Here is a 12,626-nt window from a genome sequence, read left to right as displayed (position 1 = left end):
TAGGAGATACTGACAGAGAATTCCAGTCCTGCGCAAAGTAAATCATTGGATGCTGCCACTGTTTTCACAGAGCCCCTGTTCCAGGAAGGCCACCTGCCAATAAACCGGGCACAGACTCTCACAGACCAGAAGGTGAGCATACACCGGGCACAGACCCGCACAGACCAGAAGAGAAGGATACACTCCCTTCTTCGCGATCTTTGTTCTCTCCTCCCCTTGAGCTTTCTCTCCTCAAAAACTAAGGAACCCAAGGAGATACCAACAGCACGTATTTCAAATCAAAGACTCACAAACTGAACTCTCCCTTCCAGCTTTATTCTAGATCTTGCTTCTTCCGTTTTGACAGAAACTAATAAGACTCTAGCTACGGATGCACAGCTTTTCATTTACTCACATCTCGTTACATTTGATTTTAAGTACGTTTTTCTTAAAATGAGACCGCATCTAGAAGTCCTACTCAATTCTGACTTTTTACCGAGTCAGCCTATTTCTCCTCTCAAACACCGCAAACAGAAACTGTCTAGTAAATTCCAGTCACTTTTTCTTTCCAGAATAAAAAAAAAAAAAAAAAAAAAAAAAAAAGCCCTAGTTTTCATCTTACGAAGACAGGAAGCATTTCCTGGAGCTTAATCACTGTTTTGATTTGCAAAATTGGAAAGGTTGAGAGAAATTAGTAAAGTAGGTTGTATCATCCTACTTTGGATTTGGAATTTTTGGACAGGGTCCTGCTGCCATTCGGATGAAAGCAGTCATGAGTCAAGCTATGGGTGACCTAAACCAACACTGTCGCCCTATAAAAGTCAGGGCTCCATTCGGCGGACCCAGGAGAAGGTAGGCAGAGAGGAAAGCACTAAGACGACAGAGAGCCAAGGAGAGCCAGTGGAAATGCAGAATCTTCCGGCTCTACTGCTGCTCTGTGTGGCCGTGTGCTCAGCCTATCCAGTGGACAGAGCCGCAGAGGACAAGGACAGCAACATGGACCTCCTTCAGGTAATTGATGGACGCATCTCCCACAGGCATTGGCAGGGCCGAGTGGGAACACCACCCCTGCTTTCCATTCATAAACACACGGGATGCTTCGGGCTCACTGTGGAGGAGAAGTTCAGGGACAGGGGGTTAGGAAGTGTGGGATGTGGAGGGGTCTCCCCAGCCTACTGTGTCTCCTTTCATGCAGGAGCAAACAGAGGCCAGAAACTTTAGGTATTTGCCTAAGATCCTGACCCCCTGGGAGCAGCAACACTGGGGCTCGAGGGGCAGGAGTACGAGAGGAGGGTGTAATTAAATGCATCTTGTGATGGAACTTCTTTAGGTATTTTAATCCAGGGGAAGTTAAGCTAGGTATTTACATGGCTAGTGTTGTGTTCGGACCCAGAGATCTGTCCAACTTTCTCTCGTAAGTCAGGTCCCCGGGGGAAGCACAAAGTAGAAAGTTGAAGGGCTTGAATAAGTGTAACTGAAACACAAATATGCCCAAAGAAGCCTTTTGGCTTTGTGTTTCTGCCTTAAGTTCATTAGATATTGGTCTCAGCTTCCACGCCATTGTCATTGCTTGGGGAGTAGACTAAGCTCCAGATGTTAGTTGGTTACAGAGACAAAACAGACGCAAGGAAGAATCTGTAATTGAAGAATGGAATGGAATATGACACTTTTTCTGATTTTAGCCACTGGAGGAATACCAGAACTAGATGAGGGCTGCAGCTGCAATTTAGCACGAAAGGCTAAAAATCATGACTATACTTACTACCCCACTAGCAATACCTGGAGAACTACTACGACCTCGCAAAGGATGTGAAACAGTTCGTCAGAAGAAGGGACAGCGGACCTGTCGTTAAAAAAATCCGAGAAATGCAGAAGTTCCTCGGGTTGGAGGTGACGGGGAAGCTGGACCCTGACACTCTGGCGATGATACGCAGGCCCCGGTGCGGCGTTCCCGACGTGGGCCAGTTCACCACCTTCCCTGGCCTGCCAAAGTGGAGGAAAACTCACCTCACCTACAGGTAACGGGTCCAAAGAGGTGTTCACATCACAATGCGATTTTACCAAGTACCATCTCAGGAGAAAATAATCTCTTCAATTTTTTTCTTAAAGGATTGTGAATTATACACTGGATTTGCCGAGAGAGGCTGTTGACTCTGCCTTTGAGAAGGCTCTGAAAGCCTGGGAGGAGGTGACACCACTTACTTTCTCCAAGATTTACGAAGGAGAGGCTGACATAATGATCTTTTTTGCAGTTAGAGGTAAAAACCAAAAACTATATGAAATGCATCCATTTATTTAGTGCTGTTGTGGGGGGTGGGGATAGGAAGACTCCAAAGGTGTTTTAATTACCTGTCTTTCAAATAAAAACACTTTCTCCATCAGATCATGGAGACTTTATCCCTTTTGATGGACCTGGAAATATTTTGGGTCATGCCTATGCGCCGGGGCCCGGCATTAATGGAGACGCTCACTTTGACGATGATGAGCAGTGGACAAAGGATACATCAGGTGAGTCACACATCTCTCAGAATGATTTGGGTGGGTTATTTTTGTTGTTTTTTTTAGATTTAGAAAATTCTGAGAGGCTACAAATCTTCGAGAAGTGGTGTGTTCTAGATTTCCCAAATGGCTCAAGAAATAGAATGTATTTTTGTTTTGATCATTATTGAAAACACTTTCAGATGTCCAAAAAGTTTATTCTCTGTCTTGGTAAGCACGCTACGGAGGCATCGTTAAAGTACTTCTTTGAGGACGATGCTTCTAGTATGACCTTAGGACCATCCTTAAGAGTATTTTCTCATTGCGTTGAATTGCAGATATCCAAGGGACCACGTGTTGCCTTGCCTCTGTGCTAACATGGGCCCTCGATAGTGCTTATATCCAAATTGGGGGAAATGTCTTCTATACTCTTCAAAATGGAGATGGGAGTTAAATTCCAGAAACTGAGGTCCCCGTTTAGGTTTTTCTAGTAAATCAGACTTTTACTCTCTCTAGGTTAAGAGGAGTTTTTAGGGACTTGTTCTGAAGGGAGACTCTAGCCCCCAAATACAATGTCCAATTTTTTTTAGGTGGGACAGTATTTCTCAGTTCATAGGTGTATACTTTGAGGACTGACTTCCAACGTTTTCAAACAACTGGCTAAAACAAATAATACTAACCTCTGAAAGTTTCTGGGATTTATAATCAAAATGCAAACAGAATATCTATAGGGAGTACAAATGTGAGGTTAGTGCTGGATAAATTTCTTTGGTTTGATCGAATTAACAACTTCTTCCTGCAAAGTCACAAATGAGGACTTTAGTAGGATCACAAGTTACACAGATAATGCTCGCAAAAGTAAACTTCGTGTGTCAAACGTAATTACCCAACGATTTCCAATGTCAGCATCCTGGGTTTTTTTTTTAATAATACGCAGAAAAAGAAAATATGAATGCAGCTAGTGTTCGTGTGGTCAAAGTCTCTTTTGTGACAAATGCTGGGCATGATTAGGCATGCTATGTTTTAGACCAATCTTAACAAGCCCTATGACAATTATCATTACTAATATTTCCAGACCCAATGTGTACTTAATAATAATCCTGGGGTTGAAAAATTATGCAGGCAACAGTCTGCATACAAAAGTATGATTGTTTAGGGTTTCAGATTTGAGTTGAATAAATTGTGATTCCTTTAACTGAGACTATAACTGGCAAACATTAATACGTTGAGACAGTGTTTAGCTTTTCATTGACAAATGAAGAGAAATATTTATGAATGTGCTAAATAAGTGGGTCGGTTCCCTTCCGGAGTACGAGAAAGAGGACCTTGTTTTCATGAAGTAAATAGGCTTCTGAGGTGGGAGAGGGCAGTAGGTGGACACACTGGATGTTTTGTCTCGAAGACTGATTTCAAGAATGAGAAGCATTAAAAAACGCTAGGCTTTCCGTTAAGTGTGTTATCAATCGATCAGTCAACCAGAAAACAAGGCAAAGAAGGCCCTCTGTGCTTCCAGTAAGTAAGCCAATAAAATACAGCTGACTTGTGTGATGTACATGTGCTTAAGGGATTAGGAACTATTATTTATGATTTCTTAAATAGGGACCAACTTATTCCTCGTTGCTGCTCATGAACTCGGCCATTCCCTGGGTCTCTATCACTCGGCCGACCCCACAGCTTTGATGTATCCCGTCTACAACCCACGCACAGACCTGACCCGCTTCCGCCTTGCCCAAGATGATGTGAACGGCATCCAGTCCCTGTATGGTGAGTGATGCTGGAGAAAGGAGGCATTGGAGCTTTGCAGCCACGGTCTTCGGGAAAGCTTTAAAATGCTGCATAAAGCATTTGCAATTCGTCTCAACGCACTCAGGGAGTGTTTGCAAAGCATAGAAATCGACGGAAGCATCCCATTTCGCCTCATGTTCGATCCCCACATCTGTTTCCTTTAGGACCTCCCCCTACGTCATCCCCTGATGGCCCCGCGGTGCCCACGGAATCTGTGCCTCCAGAACCTGGGACACCAGCCACGTGCGATCCTGCTTTGTCCTTCGATGCCGTCAGCTCTCTGAGGGGAGAAATCCTGTTCTTTAAAGACAGGTCAGACTAGAAGATTCTCTTTCCCTATCTATTCTTTTGACGTACATTCTTGTCCTCTCCTTGTTGTTCCTCTAAGTCACGCTTGCTTTTCAAAAGTCCAACTTCAGAATCGCAACTTTATCTTTACCTCCTTTAAAAACGGAGTCAGGAGAGTGTTACATTGAATCAATAATTTCCTGTCTGCCGGATACACATGCACTTAAGAGAACATTCAAGCTGCACAAACAGGCAGAAAGTAGAAAGCACGTCTCCCTCACCACACTAATCTGGGTTCCCTAGGGTATCCCCATACTCAAGGACCCCTGTATTTCCTTCCAGAAGGTTTCCATGCATATACCAAAAAATACTTACAGACACCGACACGCACATGCACACACCGGTCTGTCTTTTCAGAAATGTAGACCACGGGGCGCCTGGATGGCTCAGTTGGTTAAGTGTCTGGCTTTGGTTCAGGTCATGATCTTACGGTTCGTGGGTTCGAGCCCCAAGTCAGGCTTTGTGCTGACAGCTCAGAGCCTGGAGCCTGTTTCGGATTCTGTGTCTCCCTCTCTCTCTGCCCCTCCCCTGCTCGTGCTGTCTCTCTCTCTCTCTCTCTCTCTCTCTCTCTCTCTCTCTCAAAAATACATAAACATTAAAAAAAAGAAAAAGAAAAAAGAAAATGTAAGCCATGTTGTCGCACACACAGCAGTGTGCGTGAATTGTAGGTATTTAGAGGTTACACTTGGCTAATTAATTTCGCCGCAGGATCACTTTTCTTTGCCAGGAGGTCTGGTGCAGACTTCCCGGGAGAAAGAAAACATATTTTCCCATTGGAAGTACACCTAATTTCTGCCTGTCATCCAGCCAGAGGATGAGAGAATGCGGGAAGATGGGTGAGGCAGGTCAATGAGAAAAATGTGCTACAGGCGAAGGTCTGGGTTTCAGTTTTCCTTTCTTTTTCTTCATATTGCAGACATTTTTGGCGCAAATCCCTCAGGACGCCTGAACCTGGGTTTTATTTGATCTCCTCGTTTTGGCCTTCTCTACCTTCGGGCTTGGATGCCGCATACGAAGAGACTCGCAAGGATATCGTTTTCACTTTCAAAGGTAATTATCATACGATAATTTCTCTAACTGGTTGAAATAAACCCTTCCACAGGAAAATTGAATAGGACTTTGATTTTCTCTACTATCACAAATTGTGTCTACATTGTTGCTCTCAGGTAATGAAGAAGGGAAGGGATGTTATTTTCTTTATGTTTTACAAACGATAGAAATGAACATAGCAACATACGTGGCTCAGAGCGGTAAATTCCCTTCTTTGATTTGTGTTCATTCATTCAATCCACACATTGTTGTTCAATGCCCACTTTGAGCCGGGGATGACATTTTTACTAGGAAAACCAAAGGCGCTAACAAGTATTTCTAAAACTCAAAGGCTTAACTTTTACAAATTCAATGCGTTTATAAGTAACTAGGTAAATAATGTAGAAATAATGAAGTAATTCCGTGAGTTATTTTTCTTAACAGGAAATCAGTTCTGGGCCATCAGAGGAACCGAGGTCCAAGCAGGTTATCCGAAAGGCATCCACACCCTGGGTTTTCCTCCGAGTGTAACGAAAATAGATGCTGCTCTTTTTGATAAGGAAAAGGAGAAAACGTACTTCTTTGTAGAGGACAAATACTGGCGGTAAGACGCGGTTGGAATGACTCTGTATGGAGCCTGATTAGGGACGTTAGGTTCTTTCCCTGAGGGACCCCCACCTCACTCTCAGCCCTGCTTCCGTCTCACCGAGGAGGACGGATACACGCCTACTTTCCAACGCAGCAGCGCCTGGTAATCGGCATTTCTTAAGCGCTCCTACCTTGAGCCCTTGTGCCACAGGCTGGACCTTCCCTCTGCTGTTGCCCCACCCGCCTGGACGGCCTCTTCTCTCCTCCGCCCCTCCCCCCAGCCCACTCACCCTAAAGTCCTGGCTCGAGTCCCCGCACCGCCCCCATGGACCTTTCCTGCCGGACTCCAAACCCAGATGGGTTTGAAAGAAGCCTCAAGAGGGGCGCCTGGGTGGCGCAGTCGGTTAAGCGTCCGACTTCAGCCAGGTCATGATCTCGCGGTCCGTGAGTTCGAGCCCCGCGTCAGGCTCTGGGCTGATGGCTCGGAGCCTGGAGCCTGTTTCCGATTCTGTGTCTCCCTCTCTCTCTGACCCTCCCCCGTTCATGCTCTGTCTCTCCCTGTCCCAAAAATAAAAATAAAACGTTGAAAAAAAAAATTAAAAAAAAAAAAAGAAGCCTCAAGAACCCAGGCCACAGTTTAGCATTCCTTTCCTGTGGACTCATTGCCTCCCTGGGTGTTTGTCTCATCTTCCCAAATTTACCCTATGATTGTGAAGGGCTTCCCTGAAGCTCCACCCCTCATTAGTGCTGCCTGTTTAAGTTTTATGGATAGAACCCAGGACTCACACAGAGGCTGATTCCTGGGCCGACCGCCCACACAACTGGGCAGCCCAACCAAGGTCCAGCCACTGAGTCCAAAACACATTCGCTGTGATTTCCTTCTCGCCACTCTGCCTTTTCCTAACAGGCTGCCGTAGGAAATCCAGATGTGCAGGGTGGGGAGGACGTATAGGAGTCAAGCATGCTGGAGAACTTGAGATGTGTATTTGAGATAAATGAGCCGATTCGCTGTATGTACCTGTTCGTACATACCTTCGTGTCTTTGTGGTTGAAAGACGATTAAGGTTCTTTCTGTCCAGGCTTAAGAAATACGGTAACAAACATCTTCCAGATCGGGCTGTTGACTCTGGTCCTGGTGGAGACACAGCTCTAAGAACTAAGTGTGCAGTTCCATTCAAGTCCCATATTTCTGTAGTGCTAAACACGTTTGACATTTATTTGCAGTACTTAGAAAGTTTACTAGAATTCCGCATGAAACCAAACATGACTTAAGAATGTGGGTAACGTGGCCTCCGTGCAATGCTGAGCTGTGTTTTTCTGACTGGATGCAGATTTGATGAGAAGATACAGTCCATGGAGCCAGACTTTCCCAAGAAAATAGCAGACGACTTTCCAGGGGTTGACTCGAAGGTTGATGCTGCTTTTGAAGCATTTGGTAAGAGGGTACTTGCTCCGTTGGCAACGGGCCACTTGGTGTCAGAGGGAAGGGGGCAGCTGGATTGATTTGTGATGACGGGTTTCCTTTAACCAGTTTCCACCTCCCTCCGCTAGATTTCAATTAGCAGTTCTGTACCACTTCTATGACGACTTTATATAGTACGTTGATTTGAATCAGAACAATAATCAACACAAATCCCTATATTTTGTCCGTGTGGATAAAACCAAAGTGCTTGAGGGTCACTTCCTCACCTCTAGAGCTGTTGTCTTTCAGATTCCCATGTCGTTATAAAACCCCTCGGGAGTGCGGCCAAGTTTCTTAACTGGCTGGCTTTCTCCTCCCCTCCATCCTGTTGGGAGATTTTCCTGAGTAGTCAGCCATTGCCCACAGGGCTCACTTGCAAATACAGTAAAACCTTGGATTGTGAGTCACTTGTTCTGTGCGTATTCCGCAAGACAAGCAAACATTTCTAGTACATTTTAACCTGATACATGAGTGATGTCTTGCAATACGAGTAGTACATGATGCCGAATGTCATATGATCGCAACTGAGCCAATGGTCCTTGCGGTTCGGTTTGATGTACGACTGCTTTGGATTACAAGCATGATTCTGGAACAAATTATGCTCACAAACCAAGGCCTTACTGTCATTGCTTTGGCGTGTGCACAAAGTTTTTTAAAAAGATACATTTTTTTTCCCCTAATCAAAGAGAGATGGCTGGTGGCCGGTGATCCTTCTCGAAAGGCAACCCAAGCACCATGATGGAAGAGCCGTAAAGGGTCCTGTGGTGTTTGGAAAGAGTTTCTGTGCTTCTCTGGGGCCACACGTGACCCTCAGGCTATGAAGCGAGGAGAGGGGAGGAGGGCTGTCAGGAAAAACGAAAGTAAAGAGATCACAGTTTCCACAGAAGCAGAGAGTTTTGTCTGATCAGAGCAGAATAACCTGATGGCCTGAACCTGGCTTTACTGCCAGACTGTGCTGGAATGGGGTGCCGTCTCCAGCCCCCCCAGGGGTGACCTCGGGCAAGCAGACTGTGAGCCTTCACCTGCTCATCTATAGAATGGACTTAGATACACTTCCCTCATAGGATTGTTGCAGAAATCAGTGAAAAAACAATCATCTAAAACGCTTAGCATCGTCCCTGACACATATTGAAACTCCATAAACGCTCTGTAATTTTCATCATCTACTATTCTGAGTTCTGCGTGTTGCCAACTTCTGTTTTTGAACAGATATCCCCTTATCTCCCTTGTCTGCATTTCCAGGGTTTTACTATTTCTTCAGTGGCTCTTCGCAGTTGGAGTTTGACCCCAACGCAAAGAAAGTGACACACGTGTTGAAGACCAACAGCTGGTTGAACTGTTGACGTGTCTAGAAGCACCACGTGGGCATTTGAAGCGAGGCCGATGATTCTTCACCTGAGTATAAGCTGCGTGTCTGGCCGGTCAGCCTCACCTATGACGGGCCCTTTGAGCAGGCTGCTCGGCGTGCACTCGGGTCACACGGAGCAGCTTCCCCAGGGGAAGGGAGAGCACTCGTGTGCGAGACGACTGACTGTATATAGACTGTTTGCTTGTTATTTAATAAAGACGATCAGCCAGTTGCTTTATTGTTTCGTTTGCTTCGAGAATGAGTCGTCCCCCCAATCTTGGGTGGGGTAGGGGCGAAACAGAAGGCAGCCTGAGATCCTTGGCCAGTGGTGTCAGTACTAGGGTCTCCATGGCGGCAGCCTCACCATGAGCCCATCCCGAACTGAAGACAATGTGCCCCTTGTCCTCCCCTGGTGTGGGACGAAGAGGTGTCCCTATGTCCACCCCCCAGACGTCGTATGTGTTCCTGCTATACCCCAGGAGAAGGATCTAGGGAAGTGATCTTGCAGGGAAGGCTCTAGAGAAAATTGTGAAGTGGGATCCTACAGTTAGCACAAGTCACCTCGTTCGTGCACTTTGTTTTTCAGGTGGGGAAAATCCAACACACCCGCTCTTCATCTTTTCCTTTGACGTATCTGTTCCCTCCGTGGAGCCCCTTTGCCTGACCTGGTGGTCTGCTCCTGTCCGCCCACACATGAAAGTATCCTCTTGTACTCATTTTGTGGCTGTCTGTGCGAGAAGTCCACGGGCAAATGCTTATCCTGAGGTAGATTTATTGCCCCTAAGTGGCATGTCTGGGCAACCACACAGTAAGAGCATACTCACACTTTAACTTGCTCATTGGGGAATAATTTGTCGATCATATTCCGTGTGCCAGGCACTGTGCTGGGTTGTAGGCATCGGGATCTCAGAAAATGGACACAGCCCTGCCCTCATCAAGATTATAATCCGGCAAGAAAAAATATAGGCAGATAGCCACAAAGGTACATGCAACCATCAATGTAATAAGTGTCATAAAGGAAAACCATCGGTGTCTTTGACAGAATAATAGGGAGATCTACTCTGCTTTGGGCTGCTTTGAACGTTTGAGGGAATGGCACTGGGGAGGTTTTGAGGGAGGTGTGAAACCGGGTGAGGGGATCGTGGCTGGGACTGAAGCGGTCACACTGCAGGGTCAGACAAGAATACGGAAGAGAGCAGGACTTCACGATGGGGCTGAGAAGAGAAGTAATTCCCAGATGGCCTCCTAGAGCCTAAGGACAAATGTCACAGGTGGCGGCAGCTTTGCTGAGGTGGGGGACGACTTGGAGACGCACAGCTTCGTGAGGAAAAGGTAAGAATTGGGAAGAGTTGCTTAGGTTTTCCAAGTTTTGAAATGTCTGTTAGATACCCAGGTAGGCCATGACATAAGGAGTCTACATTGGAAAGAGGAGGCACAGTGACTGTGGGAGGTGATGGGTGTGGACCACACCCACGGTGGTGACCATTTTGTAACATGGACATGTATGGAGTCTTCACCTCACGCACCTAAAATGAGTACAATGTTGTATGTCGATTGTATCTCAAATTAAAAATAGATCTACCCTATGACCCAGCAAGAGCACTGCTAGGAATTGACCCAAGGGATACAGGAGTGCTGATGCACAGGGCACTTGTACCCAGTGTTTATAGCAGCACTTTAAGTAATGGCCAAATTATGGAAAGAGACTAAATGTCCATCAACTGACGAATGGATAAAAAAGATGTGGTTTATATATACAATGGAATACTACTTGGCAATGCGAAAGAATGAAATCTACCCATTTGTAGCAACATGGATGGAACTGGACAGTGTTATGCTAAGTGAAATAAGTCATACAGAGAAAGATCCCATATGTTTTCACTCTTCTGTGGATCCTGAGAAACTTGACAGAAGGCCATGGGGGAGGGGAAGGGGGAAAAAAAGTTACAGAGAGGGAAGGAGGCAAACCATAAGAGACTCATAAAAGCTGAGAATAAACCGAGGGTTGATGGGGGGGGGGGTGGGGGAGAGGGGAAAGTGGGTGATGGGCACTGAGGAGGGCACCTGTTGGGATGAGCACTGGGTGTCGTATGGAAACCAATGTGACAATAAATTTCATGTTAAAAAAAAAGGGGGAGGTATAAATATACGGATTGTCAGCATTTAGATCCTCCTTAAAACCATGAATACAAAAGAGACTACATGTGAGATTGCATTTTGCTAGGAATTGAGCATTTCTTTATCTCAAAATCACCTGAATTTACTAAGTTTTTTTCTTTTTTCTTTTCTTTTCCTTTTTTTTTTTTTTTTTTTTTTTTTTTTTTTTTTGCAGGGTCCTATGTGGTCACAACACAATTCCAAAAGGTAGAAAACTGCAGTTAACCTTTCTCACACCCATCACCGACAGCTAGTGCATTTTCTCAGAGGCCACCATGGAGAGCTATTCTGACCCGGCCCCTGCCCTCATCGAGATTATAGTCCAGCAAGAAAGAGCGCATGCAAATAACCACAGGCACGTACATGCAGCTTTCAGAGCTGTTTTGTAGAGACGCAAACATCACCACTGTCTCTTGAAACTAAAATGGTGGCGTGCAAATTCGCACTGCTGTTTGCTATTTTCACTTAACGCATCTTGGCAACCATTCCACACAAGTACATGTTTCATCCTCTCGCTGGCCGCCGTCTATGACATAAACACGTAATTTGTGTATTCAGTCCCCTCTCGGTGACTAAATCAATACTTCAATAAATGCATACATCGAAGAAATGAAATTTAAAAATACAACGTCATCAAAAGTGAAGAAAATAAATATAGCTGACATAAATAGAAATATTCTATAAGGAAAATAATTTAATGATATATAAAGTATCCATTTGAAAAATATATTTGAATATAATTTGTTTGAAATCAAAAATAGAAAATGCATCAAATAAAATTATGTGGACTCGAAGATTATTTTCGGCTGGGGACGTATCAGTAGGTTATTTTCAATATTTTACTGTCCTTCCCATACATGTACTTGTGCATCTGGTGAAAAAGTCAGCCTCCAAAGCCTGCGAAGAGAAGGAGGAGCAGGGGGCCTGGTGGGGGGGGGGGTCTCCACCCTGCAGGTCGCTGTACCCCATCTACTCCAGCAGTGTGGGTGCAGCGATGAAGCAGAATGCTGGCTGAAAGGGCACAAACATTGGCAGGTTGGGATGCCTTGGGTTACAGGTAGCAGTAACTGCCGACTGGCTTAAAAATAAGAGAGTTTCTGGGGCGCCTGGGTGGCGCAGTCGGTTAAGCGTCCGACTTCAGCCAGGTCACGATCTCGCAGTCCGGGAGTTCGAGCCCCGCGTCAGGCTCTGGGCTGATGGCTCAGAGCCTGGAGCCTGTTTCCGATTCTGTGTCTCCCTCTCTCTCTGCCCCTCCCCCGTTCATGCTCTGTCTCTCTCTGTCCCAAAAATAAATAAATGTTGAAAAAAAAATAAGAGAGTTTATCAAAAAGACAAAAGAAAAGTGTTGGTGAGGGTGTGAAGAAAGGGAATCCGTTGTGCAGCGTTGGTGGGGGTGCAAACGGGTGCAGCTGCTGCGGAAAACAGTGTGGAGGCTCCTCAAGAAGTTCAAAA

The 12,626-nt window shown here is 45.5% G+C and overlaps 1 protein-coding gene across 1 annotated transcript; it reads left to right on the top strand.

The window, feature by feature from the left end:
• The first annotated feature begins 715 nt into the window (after positions 1-715).
• Positions 716-9,251, top strand: LOC101081492 (stromelysin-1). The gene is made up of 10 exons (XM_003992307.4): positions 716-990; positions 1,753-1,997; positions 2,089-2,237; positions 2,362-2,487; positions 4,057-4,221; positions 4,407-4,554; positions 5,507-5,640; positions 6,064-6,223; positions 7,539-7,642; positions 8,912-9,251. The coding sequence occupies exons 1-10, from the start codon at positions 886-888 to the stop codon at positions 9,010-9,012; spliced, it is 1,437 nt and encodes a 478-aa protein (XP_003992356.2). The 5' UTR covers positions 716-885; the 3' UTR covers positions 9,013-9,251.
• The last annotated feature ends 3,375 nt before the right edge of the window (positions 9,252-12,626 follow it).

The sequence above is a fragment of the Felis catus genome, chromosome D1 (genome assembly GCF_018350175.1).
Source record: "Felis catus isolate Fca126 chromosome D1, F.catus_Fca126_mat1.0, whole genome shotgun sequence".
Classification (NCBI taxonomy): Eukaryota; Metazoa; Chordata; class Mammalia; order Carnivora; family Felidae; genus Felis; species Felis catus.
Note: the sequence above shows the minus strand (reverse complement) of the source record. Positions and strands in the feature narration are given on the sequence as shown.

What these genes read in the sequence shown, in the direction of transcription:
- LOC101081492 (XM_003992307.4), top strand. Translation starts at nt 886, where the DNA reads ATGCAGAATCTTCCGGCTCTACTGCTGCTCTGTGTGGCCGTGTGCTCA. An exon ending in GCAACATGGACCTCCTTCAG is followed by an intron (nt 991 to 1,752) that starts GTAATTGATGGA and finishes CTACCCCACTAG; the next exon opens with CAATACCTGGAGAACTACTA. An exon ending in GATCTTTTTTGCAGTTAGAG is followed by an intron (nt 2,238 to 2,361) that starts GTAAAAACCAAA and finishes TTTCTCCATCAG; the next exon opens with ATCATGGAGACTTTATCCCT.